The sequence below is a fragment of the Macaca thibetana genome, chromosome X (assembly GCF_024542745.1).
Source record: "Macaca thibetana thibetana isolate TM-01 chromosome X, ASM2454274v1, whole genome shotgun sequence".
In the NCBI taxonomy this organism is placed as follows: Eukaryota; Metazoa; Chordata; class Mammalia; order Primates; family Cercopithecidae; genus Macaca; species Macaca thibetana.
Window position 1 is genome coordinate 103,451,768 of NC_065598.1, and position 21,704 is coordinate 103,473,471.

The following is a 21,704-nucleotide window of genomic DNA, read 5'->3' on the forward strand; positions in this document are numbered from 1 at the left end:
AAATGGACCAATTAGCTTATTAGGGACCTGGAATACCTGGATAGCTAGCATCTGCCTCATTGTCCTTGTGGTAACGACCCTCTTGTTTTACTGGTCAACAATTTGAAGGTACAAGAAAAATCCTGCTTTTTTTTTTTCTTTTGATGGCTTTAACCCACCTCCACAACTTCTGCCCGAGGCCAATAAAACACAGCCATTCTCTCTTTGTAAAAAGAAAGAGGGGTTGGGTTTCCTTCAATTGTCTGCCCTTTTCTATCTCCTCCACTATTTTTGTTTTACTCTGTAGTTAACTTTGCATAGAGCAGCTTCATGGAGAGGATCTGTGCGGTGGACCCGGGCACTCTCTTCTTATTACCGGTTGCAAAGGCCTCTTCCTTGTTCTAACCTGGGGTTTGTGGGGCTGGGGGACAGAGGAGTGGGGAGTGGGAGAAGAGTTTAGCCATAGTCTTCCTTCTGCATTTCACACACATTCTGCTCTCTCTGTCGCTCTGTCACTCACACACACACACACACACACAACACACACATACACACACACACCCGCCAGGGTCCCTCTCTCTGTGTCTTCCTTCAAGATGACAGGGCGCTGGAGAAAAGGCTGCTGGAATCAGCTGGTAGGTACAGTAGTAACCCGAGCCCCACCCACCGGCTGCCTTTGCTTGCTCAGGTTTCTCCGGTCACTCCTGCCAGGGGAGAAGACATGTAAACGTGCCTCCAGAGGAAGGGCTGGGGGAGCTGGGAGTGGCGGGGGCGGCGGAAGGTGAGCCTGGGAAGGTGTCCGAGCGCCCCTTCTTCTTTGGCCCTTCCCAGTGCTCCCTTGGGGTGTCAGCCCCAACCCCGTTTGCCCCCACTCCGCCTCCCTTTTGGAAGGGATTGCCTTTTTTTTTCCTCTGCGGCGGCGGAAATGACAGTGTGGTGCTGCCGTGGTGTCATGGTGCTGCCCCTGGACTGAGGGGCGAAAACTCTTAACTTTAGCTCGGGAGACCCAGCCGCGGTAGCATCGCGGCCGCCGTGCTATCCCCTGCGGGGCGCGCGGGCTGGCGGATCCCGGCTGCTGCGCGGCGTCGGCGACGGTAGCGGCAGCTGCAGCGAAGGCGGGCGGCGGCCTAGAGTGGTGGCGGCGGCGGCGGCGGCGACCGGGGCCCTGGAGCTCGCGCCGGAGCCCGAGCTAGCCCGCTGCGGAGGCAGACGAGCGCCCAGCGCCCTCGAGCGAGCAGAGGAGATGGCTGGCACCTGGGAACGCTATGGGTAAAACGCGCCCCCTCGCCGCGGCCCTGGAGGTCGAGCGTCGTCGCCCTCGCAGGGCTCGGCCCTGGCTCTGGCCGCTTTTCAGGTGCCGCCGGGGCCCGGCGTTAACCGAGGGCTCTCGGGCTCGGCGGGGCAGGGTGATGGGGCCCGCGAGGCTCGAGACGGCGACGGGGGCCCCAGATCAGCTCCGGCTCCCAGTCATGCTGTTGGGGCTCGGGTTCCTGCCACTGCCCTCCTGGGACAGAGTTTGCACTCCGGGGTGCGGGGCGGGGGCGGCCGAGGCCTCTGCGCAGCCGGGCCGGGCCGGGCGCGGGCAGTCGAGCGAATCCTCCGGCGCCTGGGCGCGAGTCTGGGAAAGGGCACGGCCGCCTTCCCACGCTCCCGCAGCCGGCAGCCTCTTCGTCCCCGGCGTCGCCCCTTGGCCGGCCGTCTGCCGGGCGGTGCTGTCGCAGCAGCCGGCGTGGCTGCGGACGCCCTGCCGGCGGGGAGGCCCGGTGAAACTTAATCCCTTTTCTGCCAGGGGAGCGATCCTCGAGTCTCCGTCTGGATGGTTCCTTATTTCTGGCCTAGCTGTGAAACCAGCTCTGTGGGGGAGAGGGAAAACTTACATATGTCCACAGGACAGACTGCGACGCAACCAGGGAGAGTGGGGATTTTCCATTCCTGCCTTGTAAGAATTAAGTAAATAACGGCAGAGTAGATTTACAGGAATATTACTGGTGATGATAAGGTTTAGGTTACTTAGCACTTCGTGTGTTGCACATTATTTTTCAGAAGTGTTGCTTCTTAGAGCAGGAAATTGAAATCCTGGAGTCGTTTTACTCTTTACTTTCTCTCTCTCTTCCACTGTCCCCTACCTTTTTCATGATCACTCACCTTCCTATGTCACAACACTTACATGACTATGGAAATCCCCCACTAGAGCGCCTTGGACCCCAGGCTTTCCCCATCAACCTGTGCCCTCCCAGCCTCCCAGCCATGCTGCATCTTACTTCTTCAACCACTTTGCCTTTTGAGGATTTCTGAGTGTGGGGCGGATAGATGGTGATGGTTGTGTGTCTCTGAGGATGAGCCCTTATAAAGGAATATATTGGAAACTAAATAAAGAAGTACCGTGTGTGGGTTGATCCCTCTGATTCTCAACTTGGGCCAGAAGGGCTGCCTTTAACCCCATTCTGCTCCGTCCCAGTACTCTAATCAGTTCTCTGGCAATATTCCAATAGAAGGGAGTTGCTGAATAGGGAGTTCTCCTCCCCTACTTTTCTTCTGTTTGGGGAGTGGTTTCATTCTACCCCAGATGGTTAGCTTCCCCCTCCCCACCCCCCCGACACTCACATCCCCCTGTCTGTCTCCTCTCATGACTGTACTGAGGGAGAAACTGTCTTTCTTATTTTTATATATTCCTGCCCAATCAATGAACTTAACATGGGTATATAATGTGAATTAGATTTCTCCTGATTGCTCCTCACAACTTGATTCATGTGTTTGATAAAGTTTGGATATTTATCCCTGCCCAAATCTTATGTACAAATGTAATCCCCAGTGTTGAGGTGGGGCCTGATGGGAGGTGACTGGATCATGAGGGCAGATTTCTCATGAATGGTTTAGCACCACCACCTTGGTTGACTGTGAGTCCTTGTGATAGTGAGTAATCTCTCCTGAGATCTGGTTGTTTAAAAGCGTGTGGCACTTCCCCCCAGCTCTCTTTCTCCCTTGCTTCTGCTCACACCATGTGAGAATCTCCTGCTCCCCATTTGCCTCCCTCCATGATTGTAAGCTTCCTGAGTCCTCCTCAGAAGCAGATGCTGGCATCACACTTCCTGTACAGCCTGCAGAACTGTGACCCAATTAAACCTCTTTTCTTTTTTTTCTTTTCTTTTCTGTTTGTTTTTTTTTTTTGTTTGTTTGTTTTGTTTTTTTGAGAAAGGGTCTTGCCTCGGGCTTAAGCAATCCTTCTATCTCAGCATCTTGAGTAGTTGGGACCACAGGTGCATGCCACCACACCCAGCTAATTTTTGTATTTTTTGTAGAGATGGGGTTTTGACATATTGCTCAGGCTGGTCTCGAACTCCTGAGGTCAAGCGATCTGAGGGCCTCACCAAGTGCTGGGATTATAGGCAAGAGCCACAATGCCCAGCCTACCTCTTTTATTTATAAACTACCCAGTTTCAGGTATTTCTTTAAGGCAATGCAAGAATAGCTAATGCAGTGGTTAAAACACAGGTCCAGGAGTCAAGAAGATCAGAGTTCATCCCAAATCTGATGTTACATTGGCTTATGGCTTTAGGACATTCCTATGACTTTTCTTTCTTAGTTGGTACACTTGTGTAAAAGCTATAATATTGTGTACTGGGTATTGTTAGTCTTGACTTGGTCCTTTGAAGATGAAAGGGTTCTGTAAACCCTCAGCATTATAATTTTTTTTCCCCTTTGAGATGAAGTCTCGCTGTGTCACCGAGGCTGGAGTGCAGTGGCGTGATCATGGCTTGCTGCAGTCTTGACTTCTCTGGCTCAAGCAATCCTCCCATCTCAGCTTCCCTAGTAGCTGGGACTATAGGCACACACCATCACACCTAGCTAATTTTTGAATTTTTTGTAGAGACAGGATTCACCATGTTTCCCAGTCTGGTCTCAAACTCCTGAGCTTAAGGGATCCACCTGCCAAAGCCAAGTGTTGGGATTACAGGTGCGAACCACCACAGCCGGCCAACATTATACTTTTCAAAGAAAGCACTTCCTTTACCTTTTACTGAGTTAGTGGATTGACTGGGTGTAAGTAGGAATCTTAGCTTACTGAAAATCTTACTTTAGCATTATTAGCCTCCCACCCCCAGAGTCAAATCTTATCATTGTACTTAGGTCCTAAATCTGTTTTGTCTCCAATACATGTTCAACTGAATGAAAACATACATACAACTAGGCATACAGAGTAATAATGACCATTTAAGTTGGGGCTTGAATCATATCTAATGCACTCTAACCTAACAATCTGAGTCAGACTAATTTGAAGACATAACCTCACCCATTTTTAGCCTATAATCTGCAGAGGACCTCTGCTGATTGGGCTGAGGCCCCAGATTTAGCCCAGTATTTTGGCCTCCTGCCTGTTCCAGGCCAAACTCCATACTTGCAGCTCCAGGATTAGGTCACGGAGGGGCTGTGCAGGACATGGGTAGAGGCTAGGGACATGAAAGGGTGGTCGTGTCCCTCTTATTTGTTTTCATGACTACTAGAATTCTCATCTGGCATGTTGTACCTTGCAAGGCCACCTCTGGGAAGTACTCCTGTAAATCAGAGTGACTTGGTTGCTTTATGAACATATTATCTGAACGGTGCAAATTGATTTAGATAAAATTGATTTAGTTAATCCCTTACCTAAGAGCAGGGCAACTTGCTTCAACTTGCAGATCCTAAAGTAGTGCCAGTGGAGTCTCACAATTGCATCCAAATATTGCTCTGAGTAGTGAGCCTGTCCATTCCTTCATCCTTTCTCCCATAAAATCTGCTGACACCACAATAATTGACAAGGGAACTACACAAGGAGTATGTCTGTCTTCATCACTCAGCAAACTCCATTGGCTTGGAGAAGAGGAAAGAATGTTGTCTTCTCATTCTATCCCATAGAACTCAAGCTCTGTCTTTTGGAACAGGGACATAGAGCTCTTAAAAGGGTGAAGACAGAGCTGTGGGCACAGAATATGTCCCAAATGGCTGCTCTTGGAAGTACCTGCTTGGTCTTGTGTGTGTCTGTTATTCAATCTTCATGAATCTTGATAATATCCTTGCTGTTGGGCTATGGGGCTTGGCTGCTAATAGAGGCCAGGGGGTGCTCCGTTTCCATTTAGCATTAAGTTTTTGTCCTCTCTTTGGCACAAAGGTGAGAATGAAGCTCTGTGTTCATGAAGTACTCCTTACTCATTAAGCTGGGTGTCTTGACTTAGAACATTGCATCATCAAAATATGAGATGTAGCATGTTGATACTGGATATACAACAGTGTTGGATAATTCAAAATTATTTACATTTTGATGAATGAAATTTTGGTACCAAGATGGTGTTGCACTAACATCTGTACTTCAGGTCTCTCAAAAAATATTGTGTTCATCACTAAGCAGTCTACAGAAGAGACTAGAAAAGTGTTTCTCAACCAGTGTGTTGGTTCATACTAGCAAGTGAGAAGACCAGATGGGTGGTGTTGAGACAAGAAATTCCAGCTGTAATTATCTTCTTGTGCAGATGGCTAATCTACTTTTTATTTACCTTCTCATCCATGGATCAATATATTAAATATGTTCCTTTCTCCACTTTCATGTATTAAAACTCTGCTAAGAGTTTTCTGTGGGCTTAGGTAGTCTGTGGCTATTTCTATTTGTTTCTCTCTTTCTGTCTTCCCCTTCTTTATGACCATAGGCAGATATAATCCTTTTGATGATGAATCTCCCAGATGCTGAGTTTTCTTTTAGAAATTCTATAAATTACTAAGAATACTAGATAGTATAAGATGTTTAAAGTGTGGGTGGCAGAAGGATTTTGAGTAATGTGCCAGTATCCCATTATTTCCTTTTCCTTGTGGGATTCACCTGAATACACTCTAGGATGCTGGTTCAGCCTAAGTGGGTTGGCAAAGTATCATTTGTAAGCGTTATCCTACTTGGGTTCTGGTCTCCCTGCAGAGCTCTGGCTGCCTGACCTTGGGCATTGTCTCAGCTTCTTTCCCTTAGGTCAGACTCCGCTGGTTGATGAACAGCATCCTCAGTCTCTGGATCATCGTCTTACAGAGACCAGACAATCTGATAACAAACCCATCATACAATCTGAAATCGTCCTGAAACATGAAATCCCAGTATTTCCAATTTTCTTGGATAGGAGCATAATGTATGGGCATGGCAGACAATACTAATTCATGACAGTGAAGTGTCTTAATATATACAGCACAGAGATAGAAAAATGGTTTACGGTCCAGATCCTTGATCACTTTGTCTATAGCCCTTTGTTCAGTGTTGCTAGGATCCATGTGGTTCCCAGGGAAGTAGAAGCTTGATTTCAAATAGGCCTCTGTTCTCTGTCCCTTGTTTCTGACCTGAACTTGGGATCCTCTCAGCCTAACATTCAATAACATGTCCTACATACATATATTGCCAATTTTATTGTGCAGATGACTGCCTGTCCAGGTGAACCACTGAACATTTAAAAACTTACAAATATTTCGTTAGGTAACAGAGGTTAGGAAAAGCAATCCTAGAGGAGATGGAAAGCTGTACCAGCAGTCACAGGTAAATTAAGTTTGTTCTCCATTTTTTCCTCAACCCTGCAACTGCTAGTGTAATCTGCATTAAGATAAAGGTGTCATGAATTGTGTTTAGGATTCCTGTCAATTTTCATGTGTTACCTTGGCAAATCTGTTTGTTGGTTACTTGGATTAACCTTTTGTGTTTGTAGCAGCTCTAGGATTTCTAGTTCTGCTATTTTGATACTCATTTTAATGTTTATATGATGACTATTTTGTATAAAACACTCAACATTTGGATTTAAAAACTAATTATTGAAAATAACATACATTAATTCCATGTACTATAAAGTATTAAGTAGGCTTTAATAACCTATTAGACAGGAACTGGCTCTGGTGCTGTCTGCCGGTCGGTAATCAGCCTCCAGTTCTGAGTTACCCCTGTGCAGGATGAAAGCTTAAGAGAAAAGAAGAGAGATAGCCCTTCACTTGGAGAGGGGTGGGGATCCCAGTCTAAAAGGGAAGACATGAGCATAACAAATACCACGATCAGTCCCATGATCTTCCAGAAGTCTTGTGGAGGAGTGTGATTGTCTGCCATTATGTCAACCATGTGTTTGGGATGAATTTCCAAACATTTTTGGCTTTTCTTAATAATTTGCTTTGTATCTATAATCTATGAATGTATGATGAGAATACCTGTATTTGTAAAGTAAACTAATACTTTTATTTTATCCTCATCTGATCCTCACAATAGCCCATGAGATGGGCAGGGCAGGTATTTTTCATTTGATAGATGAAAAAACTGTGACCCAAAGAGTTTAAATGTACCTAGGATTGCTCAGCTAATTTGGTTTAGATCCAGGACTACAACCAGGTTCTATTATGAGGGTCAAATGAGATAATGGCTTTGAAATAATTTGAAAAGTGTAAAATGATATACAAATGTAAGGTGACTATTATTGATTATTATTACTGGCCACCTAGCCTCTTTCGTCTAGGTTTCTATTTTCAGTTCTTATCCTATAGAGCGTGAATTTGATGCATTGGCTGCCTTTTGTGTTCCAAAATGATCTGCTTTGAGCTTCAAGGAGTTCTTTTCTAATCATGGTGTTCTGGGATTTGGATTTGGTTTCTTTTTCAGTCCCCAAATATGTTCTCATTAGTTTATATTCCCATGGGACTCTCCTTCCCTTTAGTTGTCCTCTGGAACATCCATTATATCTTTTTTGAGGTACAACAGACAAAACTACTGTACTTTGAGCACCTTGGTAATGCATTTTGTTTATTTCCAGCTCCTGTGGCTATGATGTCCATCACTTGTTAGCCTTCCTAGTCACACTAATAAATAAAAGTTGTGTTTTTAGGAGCTAGTTTACAATAATCCAAGGTGTCTTTTTATGTGGTAACAGATAGCAAGAGCTCTATAATAATAGGATGTCAGAGCTAGAAAGCATCTTAAAGAGATCATCTGGTGATTCTAGTTTAGCTTGAACATTTTACAGTTGAGGAAACATCAGACTAGGCCAGGACTCATTTGCTCATTCCCCCAAGGCAGGGAGACAGTTTCTAATACTTTAAGGAAGAACTCATGGGATATTAATTTTAATATCCTGAAGAATGTTTATTTTATATTAATTAAAAAAAACCCTACAGCTCAGCTCAATTCTCAATCTACAGCCCAGAGATCAGGCTTGGCTTCACACTCATGGATTTTCTGTGAAGGGGATACTATAACTCCTCAGGAAGGTAGTGAGAGCTCAGATTCATGCTTTGCAGACTTGGAAGAAAAAAAAACTAGATTGAATAATAATTGTTAATTAAGTGGGCATTTAATTATGCTCAAGTAACATTTGAAATAATAGAATTATGCAAAGTACAGATCACGACTTCTCTCTTGATCAGAGTTAGCTAAAGGCTAGATTTGGAGGACAATGCTGAAATCAGTCTTTTATTTCATAAGCGTAGGATGCATTATTTTTATCTTTTTAAAAAATTTTGTTTTTTTAACTTATTTTTTATTTTTATTTATTTTGAGACAAAGTCTCACTCTGTCACCCAGGATGGAACACAGTGGCACAAATATGGCTCACTGCAGCTTCGACCTGCTGGGCTCAAGTGATCTTCCCACCTCAGCCTATCAAGTAGCTGGGACTATGGGCGCATGCCACCACACCCTGCTAATTTTTGTATATTTTGTAGATATGGGGTCTTGCTGTGTTGCCCAGGCTAGTCTCAAATTCCTAGGCTCAAGCAATCTGCCTGCCTCTGCCTCCCAAAGTGCTGGGACTAAAGGTGTGAGTCACCACGCCAGACCCATTATTTTTTATCTTAATCACCTTCATCAAAACTCCTTTTGTATTTCTACCCAGTTACACAGCCCATTGATACCTTCTTCTAGTTGATGCTCATCGACTTCTTTTTTCAAAGGTTTCACCCTGTAGTAAGGTGCAAGGTAAAGAAAAGCCATACAGAAACAATTAAACATACATATCTGACTATATATGGCAGTAACTAAATGGTTTGGAAAGGAACGAATCAGGGTGTGTGTATGTGCACATTTGTTTCTTAATATGGCAATTGGTTCTGCCCTCTCAGGCATTTCATCAATGCATTTTTATGACAAATCGTAAAAACTTTCAAGATTACCTGTCATTGAGTCGCACCCTATCAGATTCACATCCTGTCTTCATCCTTAGCATACTCTCTAACCCTGTATAGATTAGTGATTCACAAACTTTTTGAAATTGCAACAGTTTGCCATTGTTTAATTTTTGTCATGCCACTTCCTCCTGCTAAAAGTATTTCATGATAATAGGAGTCAAATGTTTTTCAGGAGTCACTTATATACTTCTTAAAGTGAATAAAAATTGGGAGCTGAGAATTTTGTGACACTCATTGATCACTAGAGGTATCCCAGGGTATTGCAAAACCTAGACAGGGAATCATTGACCTAGAAAAACAATTGAAAGGAACAAGCAATCCAATAGAGCTTATAAATACTACATAATCACACAGCTGGTAGTATAGTATAATGATTTACAGTTTACACCCTCGAATCAGACACACGTGGGATTGAATCTCTTCTTTAAAAAATTGAGATGTAATTCACATGCCATAATATTCACTATTTTAAAGTATACAATTCAGTGATTTTTGGTATCTTCAGAAAGTTGTGCAACCATCATCACTACCTAATTTTAGAACCTTTTCATCATCCCAAAAAGAAACTCCACATTTGTTAGCAATCACTCCTCATCCCCCATCCTCCCCTGCCCTGCTCCTGGCAACTGTTAATCCACTTTCTGTTCCTATGGGTTTGCCTATTCTGGATATTTCATAAAAAAAGAATCATACACAAAAGGAGCCTTTTGTGACTGGCTTCTTTTACTTACTGTTTTCAAAGATCATCCATGTTGAAGTATGTATCAGAACTTCATTCCCTTTTTATAGCCAAGTAATATTCCATTGTGTTTATCATTTCATCAGTTGATGGACATTTGGGTTTTTCCCTTTTGGCTACTATGAAGACGGCTGCTATGAACATTTGTGTACAAGTTTTTGAGTGAACACATTTTCCATTCTTTTGGGTATATACCTAGGAGTGGAATTGTATGGCACCTCTATATTTAACCTTTTGAGGAACTGTCGAACTATTTCGCAAAAGCAGCTGCACCATTTTTTTATTTCCACTCGCAATGTATGAGGGGTCTAACTTCTCCAAATCCTGGCTGACATGTGCTGTTTTCCACTTTTTGTTTGTTTTGTTTTATTATATTATAGCCTTCTTAGTGTGAAGTAAGTATCTCAATATGATTTTGATTTGCACTTTCCTACTGGCTAATTATGTTGAGCACCTTTTCATTTGATTATTGGCCATTTGTATATCTTCTTTGGAAAAAATCTATTGAAATCCTTTGCCCACTTTTAAATTGAGTTACTTACCTTTTTTATTGTTGAGTTGTAAGAGTACATTTCTAGAGACTAGACCTATATCAGATATATTAATATGATTTGCAAATATTTTTGCCTAGTCTGCGGGTTGTTTTTTTACTTCATTGATGGTGCTATTTGCAGCACTCAAATTTTAAATTTCGATGAAGTACTATTTATGTATATTTTCTTTGGTTGCTTGTGCTTTTGATGTCATCTGAGAAACTGTTGCCTGCCTAACCTAAGTTCACAAAGATTTATGCCTGTCTTTCCTTCCAAGAGTTTTATAGTTTCAGCTCTTACATTTAGATCATTGATCTGTTGTGAGTTAATTTTTATAAATGATATTAGGTAGAACTCCAACTTCATCCTTTTGCATGTGGATATTCAGTTGTCCAAGCACCATTTGTTGAAAAGAGTATTCTTTCTCCATCAAATGGTCTTGGAACCCTTGTTGAAAATCAGTTGACCATAGATATATATAGGTTTATTTTTAAAGTTTTGTCCTAAGTTTGACTCTTAGTTTAGCCACTTAGAAACAAGTGTGACCTTGTACAGGTTATTTTTTTTAATTAATTAATTTTTTTTTTTTTTTTTTTTGAGACGGAGCCTTGCTCTGTCACCCGGCTGGAGTGCAATGACACGATCTCGGCTCAAGCAACCTCTGCCTCCTGGGTCCAAGGGATTCCCTTGCCTCAGCCTTCCGAATAGCTGGCACTACAGGCGCACGCCACTACGCCCTGCTAATTTTTTGTATTTCAGTAGAAATGGGGTTTCACCATGTTGGCCAGGATGGTCTCGATCTCCTGACCTTGTGATCCGCCTGCCTCGGCCCTCAAAGTACTGGGATTATAGGCGTAAGCCGCGGCACCCAGCCTACGTTTTTTTTTTTTTTTTTAAATAATGATAGTAGCTACCTTTTAGAGAGTTGTTGTGAAAAGTAAATGAGACAATGCACGTAAAGGGTATTGTTAAAGTTCTTAGATAACCAGAAAGGTAGGGAAAATTGGGGATAATTGAAAGGATTCTAAAATATTAAGAGTACCCAGAAAAAGAAAGCCTCATAAATGAAAGATGATTGAACATATCTGAAGAAGTTGATAAAAGTATTTGGTTCCCGAAAATTGGCTAAAACAGTTAATATATGATAATCAAAAATCAAACATTTGAAACAGTATAGAAAAGCTGAAATAAGCAAGAGGCAGTAACTATCTTATAATGTTCTTTACAGAGCTGAAATAAGGTAGGTTATTTTAGAGTACTAATGATTGGCTTTTTTTCTTTCAAAGACTCTTGAGAATCTTTTGAAAGCTATGGGCAATCCTCTCCCCAGGAAAAATGCATATATGACATACAAACCACATTCTGCAAACAGTTCTAGGAAGTTCAGAAGTCCCCAGTTAATAAATCCTATTTTGACCTTACCCAAAGCAATCCTGACCCATAGTATGCTTTCCCAAGCTTAATTTCATGGTGAGGTTCAAGTGTCACACTGACTTGGAAACAAATTTTAGATTTCCAAGCAAAATTTAAGAGCTTTTCCTATGTACAGGACAATTTATATGGCACCCTCTTAAGCCTTAGGAAAGCTGTGGTACTCCAATTGTTTTTACATAGGTTTCAACACACATAGACATGGCTTTCAGCAATACTTCTGACCCACCCAGGTAGTTTCCAACACAGACATTGAGGAATGCAGGCATAGAGTTCTAGAAGACATAGTAATAGAAGTGCAGTGTGAGGTGGAAATGGGCCTAGAAGACAGAGATATGATTCTGGAAGGGACTCAGAATGAAATAGGCAGATTCAGAGAAAGTCAGAGAGACAGAGAGAGATAAAAATAGAAGTAGAAACATGCTGTTTAAAAACCGTCTTGTAAATAGCCAAGATAAACCTCAGTGAAGGAGGTGAGCTGATTGAAATAAAGGTGTAGGGAAAGAGCACAGGCGTTGGCATTACACTGACCTGTGCTCTGGGTATGTATATTCTTGGTTAATTTATTTAATGACTCTAAGCCCCAGTTTCCTAACTGTAAGGTGGATACAGTAATAGTAACTTCCTCACAAGTTTCCTGAAAGAATTAGTGAAATAATGTGTAAAGTGCTTAACATAGTACTCAGAATACAGGAGATGCTCAATGAATGCTAGGCCCCTTCTTACTCCTAGTTTAAGTGATACTTCATTAACAATTATTGAATACAGTTTGTGTGAAGCACAAACTTGTGCTGTGAATGAAAATATAAAATAGTTGATACCCTCAAGGAGAAGGAAGAGTTAGCTGGAGATACAGCTATGTAAGTGAAATAAAACAGAATGTTCTGGAAGCCACCAGTGGTTGAGGTGATACAAACATGTTGATGAGAGATCTCTTAGATTTCCAGGCTTGAATGGTGATATTCACGAGACAGGGAAAATCAGAAGAGCAGCAGGTGTTTTTTGTTTGTTTTGTTTTGTGGAGGTGAGGAGGAGCACAACAAGTTCATTTATAGATATGTTGAATTTGAGAATCTGAGTCATATATCAAATGGAGCTCTCTAAGGCAATATTCCTACTGTCAGTGGAAGTTGGAATCTTCATCTCTCAAAAGTCTCTTCCAATTCTAAGATTCAATGACGTATGTACATTTTAATTGTTTACTTTTTCATCTGTGTAGGTGAACATTGATAGATGTTATAAGCTACAAAATACTGGCCAACAACTTTCAAGCACCTGTAAATTCTAAAAGAAAAATGCCATGTTTCACTTAAAAAAAAGTGTCTGTACAAACATCTGAACCTACTAAACCAAGTGAGAGTGACTGATTTACAAAAAGATTCTTCACTTTTATAACCCCATTTCATATAGATTTTCATTAAATAAGTAGTTAGTTCAGTGCATTTAAAAGGTTTGATTTAGAAACAGCTTTTAGGTGTACATCTATTGTACTTAGGCATAAAGTATAATTGTACTCAGTATTTATGTATCCTGTGAAGTATACAGATATGACTAACAAATGACAATATCTGAACAAGTATCAATGGCAGCGTGAAATTTTCAAGCCATGATGAGAGTCTCCAATGATGATGAGATGATGAACAAAAGCTACTCAAAAGCAAACAATGCTTTTCTTGGGCTCAGCGCTGTGGCTCACTCCTGTATTCCCAGCACTTTGGGAGGCTGTGGTGGGCGGATCGCTTGAGCCCAGGAGTTCGAGATCAGCCTGAGCAACACGGCAAAACCACGTCTCTACAAAAAATATAAATAAAAATTAGCTGGACTTGGTGGCATACACCTGGAGTTCCAGGAAAGGAGGATCGCTTGAGCCCAGGAGGCAGACGTTGCAGGTAGCCAAGATTGTACCACTGCACTCCACTCTGAATGACAGAGGGACATTTTGTCTAAAAACAACAACAACAACAACAACAACAAAGCCCTTTTTCTTTCCTATACATAGGATTAACATTTTCAGTCAATAAGATATGTTTTATATTTTTCCTTAGTTAAAGCCAACTTAGAATATTTATGTGTGTATTTTAATTAATGGAAGACTCAAGGCAATTAAGAATTAGGTACCTGTGTGTTGAGCACAGAAATTCCTGTGGAAAAATAGATAGATTTACCAAGAGGTTGGTTTCTTGTCAGTTGGGTGGCTTTTTTTTTTTTCTGATGCAGTCTTGCTCTGTCACCCAGGCTAGAGTGCAGTGGCATGATCTCAGCTCGCTGTAACCTCCGCCTCCCGGGTTCAAGCGATTCTTCTGCCTCAGCCTCCCGAGTAGCTGGGACTACAGACAAGTGCCACCATGCCCAGCTAATTTTTGTAATTTTAGTAGAGACGGGGTTTCACCATATTGGCCAAGATGGTCTGGACCTCCTGACCTCAGAATCCACCCACCTTAGGCTCCCAAAGTGCTGGGATTACAGGCGTGAGCCACCGTTCCCGGCCGGGTGACCTCTTTTACTCAGTGATGCTCACTTAATTGAAGGTTACCAGATCTGAAAATTTCTGGCACTTTGCTAATTTCTATCTAGATATTGATTTGCATCCTGTTATGTTTTAGAAAGTATGAAAAGACAAATGGGAGGTGATCTTCATAGCAGGCTTGTGCTAGTTCAGCAGGTGTTTAGTAATAAAACCAAATTGAAGCCACAAGGCAATATGACTTTATTATTGATCAGCAATGATTACTGAGTAAGTTGAAAAGTTTGAAATCATTCCCCATTCAGTTTGATCAAATGAAGGGGTTTCTGAAGGTGAGGGAAGAAGATGAAAGTGAAAACTATCATCTTTTGTCTCAACTAACTCAGTTTACTAGGAATGGGATGGAACAGAAATTTCCATGTGTGATAATAAGAAGTAATTTAAGTTCACACTCTGAGGAAAAATTTATTATCCTGCACCAAGAGCTACATTTTTCTAAAGCTTTCTCTTTTTTATGCAGACTCTCAGAATGGAATCATTTCAGGAAGTACAGAGTTACTTTAAAATATGGCATTGTTTTCCTTACACTGGATGTCACATAGAAGCAGCCCTACAGTTTACCTTAAAGTGAAATAGAGAACAATACTGGAGAATAGAGATTGGGAATTTTGCAGGGTCTCAGCCTCATCTTAGTCTGGGAAAAGAAATGTCAGTGGAGAATATGTGAGAGAATGATCCATTCAAATATTGTAAGCTGGAATGGTAATGTTAATCCGTCTATCAGGATTCAGAGGTAGCCATTTGGTTTTATCTCTTTGTGCATGAAAATAAACATAGGCATTTGTCTAAAACAAGGTTTGAAGGGGGGGAAAGTCTTCCTGATTAATTCCCAAATTGCTTTTCTATTGCTTAAGCATCCCTGGGGAATCCAGCACGTAAACACGCCCATTGGTTAGTGTATAATTATGTTATATCCATTTTCCTTTGGAAATGCTTAATGACTCTTGCTTTGTATTCCTTGCAGGTGAAAGCCCAGCCTCCGTGGTTCTTAATGCCTCAGGAGGATTATTTTCACTAAAGATGGAAACACTGGAGTCTGAATTGACCTGTCCAATCTGCCTAGAGTTGTTTGAAGACCCACTTCTGCTCCCTTGTGCTCATAGCCTCTGCTTCAGCTGTGCCCATCGCATTTTGGTCTCAAGCTGCAGCTCTGGTGAATCCATTGAACCCATTACTGCTTTCCAGTGTCCTACCTGCAGGTATGTTATCTCGCTGAACCACCGGGGCCTGGATGGCCTCAAGAGGAATGTGACTCTGCAGAACATTATTGATCGCTTCCAGAAGGCTTCAGTCAGTGGGCCCAATTCCCCTAGTGAGAGCCGCCGGGAAAGGACTTACAGGCCCAGCACCGCCATGTCTAGTGAGCGAATTGCTTGCCAATTCTGTGAGCAGGACCCGCCAAGGGATGCAGTAAAAACATGCATCACCTGTGAGGTCTCCTACTGTGACCGTTGCCTGCGGGCCACGCACCCGAACAAGAAACCTTTCACCAGCCATCGCCTGGTGGAACCAGTGCCAGACACACATCTTCGAGGGATCACCTGCCTGGACCACGAGAATGAGAAAGTGAACATGTACTGTGTATCTGATGACCAATTGATCTGTGCCTTATGCAAACTGGTGGGTCGTCACCGAGACCATCAGGTCGCATCCCTGAATGATCGATTTGAGAAACTTAAGGTAAGGGATCTGGGGAACATCTCTTACACAACTTTGTCTCATAATAGAGTTATGCAGTTAGCAAGTTCTCTAATAAAATGGGTGACTTTTCCTATATGACTAGTGAATTAACTTTAAGTTGTTTTCATGAGGAGTAACCTGCTCACCTGCAAGCTCTCCCTGGAGCCTATCTCATCTGTTGCATAAACATGCTTGCATTCATACACTTCTGGCTAACTTTTGGGGAGTCAGCTCATGGCCTGCAACACCAGTAGTTCATCCAGGGAAACAGCACCCTCTCTCCTCTGTCAGTGACATTATTGCTTATTATATATCTTTGCTATGATCTTTCCACCTCTTCTTTTAAGTATGTGAGTACTTGTGTAGGTGTACTACAATTAGCATACGTGCCGATTTGCATATGTGGGTATATGGTAATGGGAAGGCAGGGTGTGTCTCTGTGTAGGTGTGGGTGGGTGGAGGTGTCTGAGTGTATCTAGGTAGGTGAGAGATTTTTGTGGAGGACATTAGCGTATGTTTGTGTTTGTGTACTCAATGCACTAAAGAAACAGAAGTTTGGCATTGGCCATTACAAATTGCCATTAAGTGTTTAACACAGGGCGAATTCTAAGCCTGTCTTTAAAAACAAAACAAAACAAAGAACTGAAGAAATTTCAGTACACCACGAAATCGGGAGGGATAATTAAATGTCTGAACTAACAATTTAAACTGAAGGCAATAAATATTTAATCCACTATCAAATTTTGTGACAGTGCTCACTATTATGGGCTACAAACTGAAGCACTTGTTTATAGTTCCTGCCTTACAAGTTCCTAGTCATTTATGTGTGTTCAGTGGACAGGGTTTTCTGAAGTTGTTGTGTCATATAATATTTATGTACAAGTCTAAGTGCCCATTTAAAAAAGCCCTCCTACCTTACACTGATGATCCAGCAAATTGTTTTACTCCCATTGCTTGTCTGCTATGTGGTATAATTTCTCTTAAGAAGGGAGCTACTTAGAAGATATTCTAGAAAAATAAAATGTTTAAACGGATAGTAAAATTACCACTCCAAATAGAACCTGAGTACATAAGCCAAGCTAGAAGAAAGACCCAGATAGGATAAAAGGAGGGTAAGAAGGAAATGGAAATTTTCCTCCTGCCATACTGTGGATGAATTACTGTAACTTCTGTAAAAAGCATAATGTTGGTGAGAGTAGCAGTACTCAGAATAGGATATATTTGACCTGTAATGTGCTGCGAATAATATTGAGAGTAGTAACAGTGACTATGGTTTGTGCCTCTTTTGGTTATTATTTATATCTGATACGTATAAATGTGTACAAAATTCATTTTTTTTAATTTCACTCAAGGTTATACTCTCATTCATATCAAGGCTGCAGAGGGGAATAATCTTGTTGACTTCAGTTCTTAGACTCATAAAATGTTAGGCCTTTGACTTGGTCTAGTCGAAGCACTATACTTTAAAGTTATATAAACAGACCTTGATAGATTAAGTGACTTGGTCAAAATCAAAGAAATGATTAGTAATGGGAAAGCTAGAACTGGAACTCAGCCTCTAGATTGAGTTAACTATCCTTTGTACTGTAGCCGGCTGCCACTTTGTTTTGGATCTAAGTTTTCCCCATGAAATGTGATTTGAAACTTAACTTTATGCTCCTGCAACTGTACATTTCATGGTCATAGATAAATGATTAATGACATCAAGGAAGGGACAGATTGTATAAACTTACAGCTGCATAATGGCAAAAGATAGGAGCGGGGTTATAGGAAGAGTGGGGGATGTGAAGAGGACAGAACTATCTCTGCCAAATATTTGCAGGTGTTGGGACTATAATAAGTCATTGGCCTTGAGAAATATTCCAAACAGAAAAATCTGTGCCCATATGCACTGTTGAGATAACAAAAAGACTGGCTAGTGTAAGCTTGTATTAAAGAAAACTAGCTATTTGAAAATATCCGAAAACATGAAAACATTGGATGATTGATTAGATATTTGGCATCATGAAGCTATAGCCCTCATCTCCAGGGATGGATGGAACATGGACATATTTTACCAAAATACATTTTAGTCTGTGACTAATCAGTAATTTTTGGAGAAAGAAAGCCAGATTTTGAATAGTTCCCTTTTAATATTTTAGGAAATGTGCAGAAAATTCTGATTATAAATTAAGTGGAAACTATTTTTGCTCATTTTTGGTTGGAGAGTGGAAACATATGAATCATTCCCAACCGTGTGGTTCGTTATGTTGTCTGAAACATCTTGGACTTTGGGGAGGGTGAGAGAGGTACTGCTTGTGTGTGTGTGTTGTGGGGGTGGAGGGGTCACTTTGGTTTGGTGCCAAGTGTAAAAGAATATTAATTCTCCATGTTAAGCAGAGACGAAGTCTGACTTTTAGTGTCACATATACTCACTTCTTTGGGTTAATTTTAGATTGGAAAATCATTTAGGATTACCCCCTTAGTCTGCTTGATTCTTCCCCAAGGAGAAAGGGAGAAAGTTGGCTGGCAGAAGCTATGGGGGAGTCTGCCTGAGTATATTCCCCTCGCCCTGGCCCTGGCCCTGAGAAAAGCACAGGAGTCCTGTAGGAGACTGTCATTCTTCCCCTGTATCTAGGAGGTTGGCTTTCTAGCCAGTAGCTGATACAGTGTTTATTTTTACTTTTTGGTTCTGGAACTTCTCTGTTGATATTTGTAACTACTTTTTATATACAAAACTCCCTGATTAGGATTAGTGGCTTCTAATATTTATTTGTTCAATAAAAAATAAACAAACCATTATGTTATAGATGAAAAGTCAGAATAACCAGAAACTAGCCTGTCTTTTTAACATGTACTCAAAGTGGATTAGAGGGCTTGGGGTACTTAGTTTAGTTTCATGATCTTACTTAGTTGTCCAGTCTACCAATAGGGTTGAGATGCAGGACACATGTCTTTCAGCAGGCTACCAGTAGTTCAATTAATTATTCAATTTTAAAGAATATTTTTATTCACGACCGTTATTAGAGTAGTAAGTCCTATCAGAGTAATTATTTTCTCCACCACCTCTCACTTTTTACTCACTAGTCCCAATATATATCTTAGTTCATGATATATGGGGTGTTTCTATAAAACAGCTTCACATTTTAGAATTTTCATTATCACATGAGTTTCTATCCTTATAAAAGATTGTTGTTATTGTTTTAATAAATTTTGGCTTCATAAAAGAGGTCGAATTTCAGTGACTGTCTGTTGCTGACAGACTTCAACTCAATATTATAAGTCCCGTACAACTTTTTTCTTGTGCTGCTCATGTATTTCCCCCTCTACTCCTCTAAAACATGCTACCTTCATCTACCCAGGCGAGTCTCCTAACTGCAAAACATGCCATTCTCTTTTCTGATTCTTAACTGTCACTAGTGTTCTTCTCTTGGCCTGTTTACAAATCCTATGTATTCTTTAATGCATAATTCAAACCCTATGAGACCACTCCAAAACATCACAGCTATGTCATAATCTCCTTTAGGTCAGAAATAATGTCTTTTATTTCGTTAGTATTCTCCTTAGCTTCTAGTACACATAGCATTTGATCAAGAAATCCAAATGAATTCAGTTTTCATAATGGATTTGCAGGAAATATACCGGTGTCTATAGCTTGCTTTGGATCTCATCTTAGAAGATATAAATCTATCTTGCCATTATATATACCCTGAAAGTCTGAAAAAAGATCTCCTGTGAACTACTGACAATGTTCAAAACCAGAGTGCTAGCAAAAGTATGGCATGTCCTTAATTTTAAGTGCCTATTCGTTTTGATCACTGGATTTTCCAACTGCCTAACACTATGGTGACATCTGCATAAATCAGATGTGATTATTATAATTCTCTTTGAGAGTGATGTCTTCACATTTCCATGCCCACAGCCTGCCAAAAATATAGCTGATGAAAACCAGGGGGAATAGAGGAATTTCCTGAAAGGAATAAACAAGCACCTTTTCTTTTTCTCATTACATTTCCACAAATTCATTACTACAAATAATTCTTAAATGCAGTTACATTTACATATCAGGGATCTTGTTATAAAATATTACCTGGCACTGGAGTAAGCCTTTTATCATGGGAAAGTAAAACACACACACTCTCTCTCTCTCTCTCTGTCTCTCTCTCTCTCTCTCTCTCTCAGCGAGACTGAGACAGAGAAAGCTAATGATTGCCAGACAAAGAGAAGGGAGATATGAGACTTGGAGGATGTTCAAAGGAAAGCCACAATGAGAGTTAAAAGGTTAGAAAATATAACATTCTAGAATCTTATCACAGTTGATTACTTGTCCTTCTTCCTACGCAGTTACTCTGTCATCTACCCACCCATTCTCACTCAGTCACCACCTTCTCCCAGTCGTTTATCTACTCACCCACTTGACACTCACTACTGTCTGCCAAGACAGATACCCTCTCAACTAATGTACTAATGGGCGTATGACTATATCTCAACCAGTATAAGTATAAATATAAGGGAAAGAAAGTGAAATATATTTTTGAGAGACTCAGTTGAGAGTATATTTGCATACACATGTATGCATCGCTGTATATGAGTGTGTATAATCTTGCATAAATATGTGGCTGAGAATGACTCTGTGTCTGTGTATGAAAGTATATCTATAAAATGTGTATCATTGCACGTGAAGATGTGAGAGTGTGTAAATCTTCTGATAAGTTGGGTAGGAGAGGGCCATGAGTGTAAGGTAAACTTTCTGTTGTCACCCTAGGGAGAGTTAGAGCCTCAGCAGAACCCATCCTGAGGCTAAGGATCAATCTAATGAATGAGCCAGATCAAACATATGCATGATAAGAAAAATTTTCAATGGAGGCCAGGGTGGGTTACTATAGGTGAGGGATAAGAAAAATGTTGTTTCTCACTCTCAGTCAGGTACTAAATCACAGTAGCTAAATATAATAAGAATGAAACATTTGAGGCCAGATTTATGCTCTCTAAGATCTGGTGGTGATGGTGGTGAACATGTTTGTATGGGGTTGGGGACAGTATCTGACAGGTTTTGCAGCTAAGCCAGCCTTCAACTCATGCTCATAAAATCATTCTTGCTTGTAGATCTGCCTTCTCTGTGGTCTCTGAACTGTTCCAGACTTGCTCCCCATCACATACAATATGTCTAAATCTGTACATGTTTCATGTGTGTATGAGGATAAAATACATTTCATCTCTACTCAAACTGTGCACTAAGACTCATTTGAATCCCTATTCTTTTCTCTGCAAGACTTATATTGATTTCTCTGTCTCTTAACTCATTTATTATTAACAGTACCCTGTGTTGGAAGATGTTTTCCATTGTTTCTTTGGTTTGAGAGCAAATTTAGCAAGTAGATACTCCTATTATCTGTACTCTTATGTTTCTGTTTTTCTGTTATTTATTTTGACTCAAGTTTTCTCTTCACCAATATTTGAAAGGAGGTGACAATCATTTGTTGGAGAACAATTTGCAAAATGTTGACACAGAGATTGTTCTTGGGTGGATAGAAATCCTGTCTGTTATTATTGGGCAAAGAAGCCTATTACAGAAATATAATATAGGTGAGGAAAGATTAAGGAAACAAGAATTACTGAACCCAAAGAAGTGAGGTTTAAAAATGTGATAATGGCCTTCAAGTTCATGAAAGGTTGATAT

General features: G+C 41.0%; 1 protein-coding gene across 4 annotated transcripts in view; it reads left to right on the top strand.

The window, feature by feature from the left end:
- The first annotated feature begins 458 nt into the window (after positions 1 to 458).
- Positions 459 to 21,704, top strand: part of MID2 (midline 2) — a 101,204-nt gene continuing 79,958 nt past the window's right edge. For 2 of the 4 annotated variants that reach the window (XM_050777391.1, XM_050777392.1), the window contains exons 1-2: positions 672 to 1,248; positions 15,330 to 16,045. In XM_050777391.1, coding sequence (XP_050633348.1) covers positions 1,245 to 1,248; positions 15,330 to 16,045 — 720 coding nt within the window. In that variant the 5' untranslated portion in view covers positions 672 to 1,244. Of the gene's footprint in view, positions 615 to 671; positions 1,249 to 15,329; positions 16,046 to 21,704 lie in introns of those variants that run through there. The other 2 variants (XM_050777394.1, XM_050777393.1) reach the window with 2 other exon arrangements.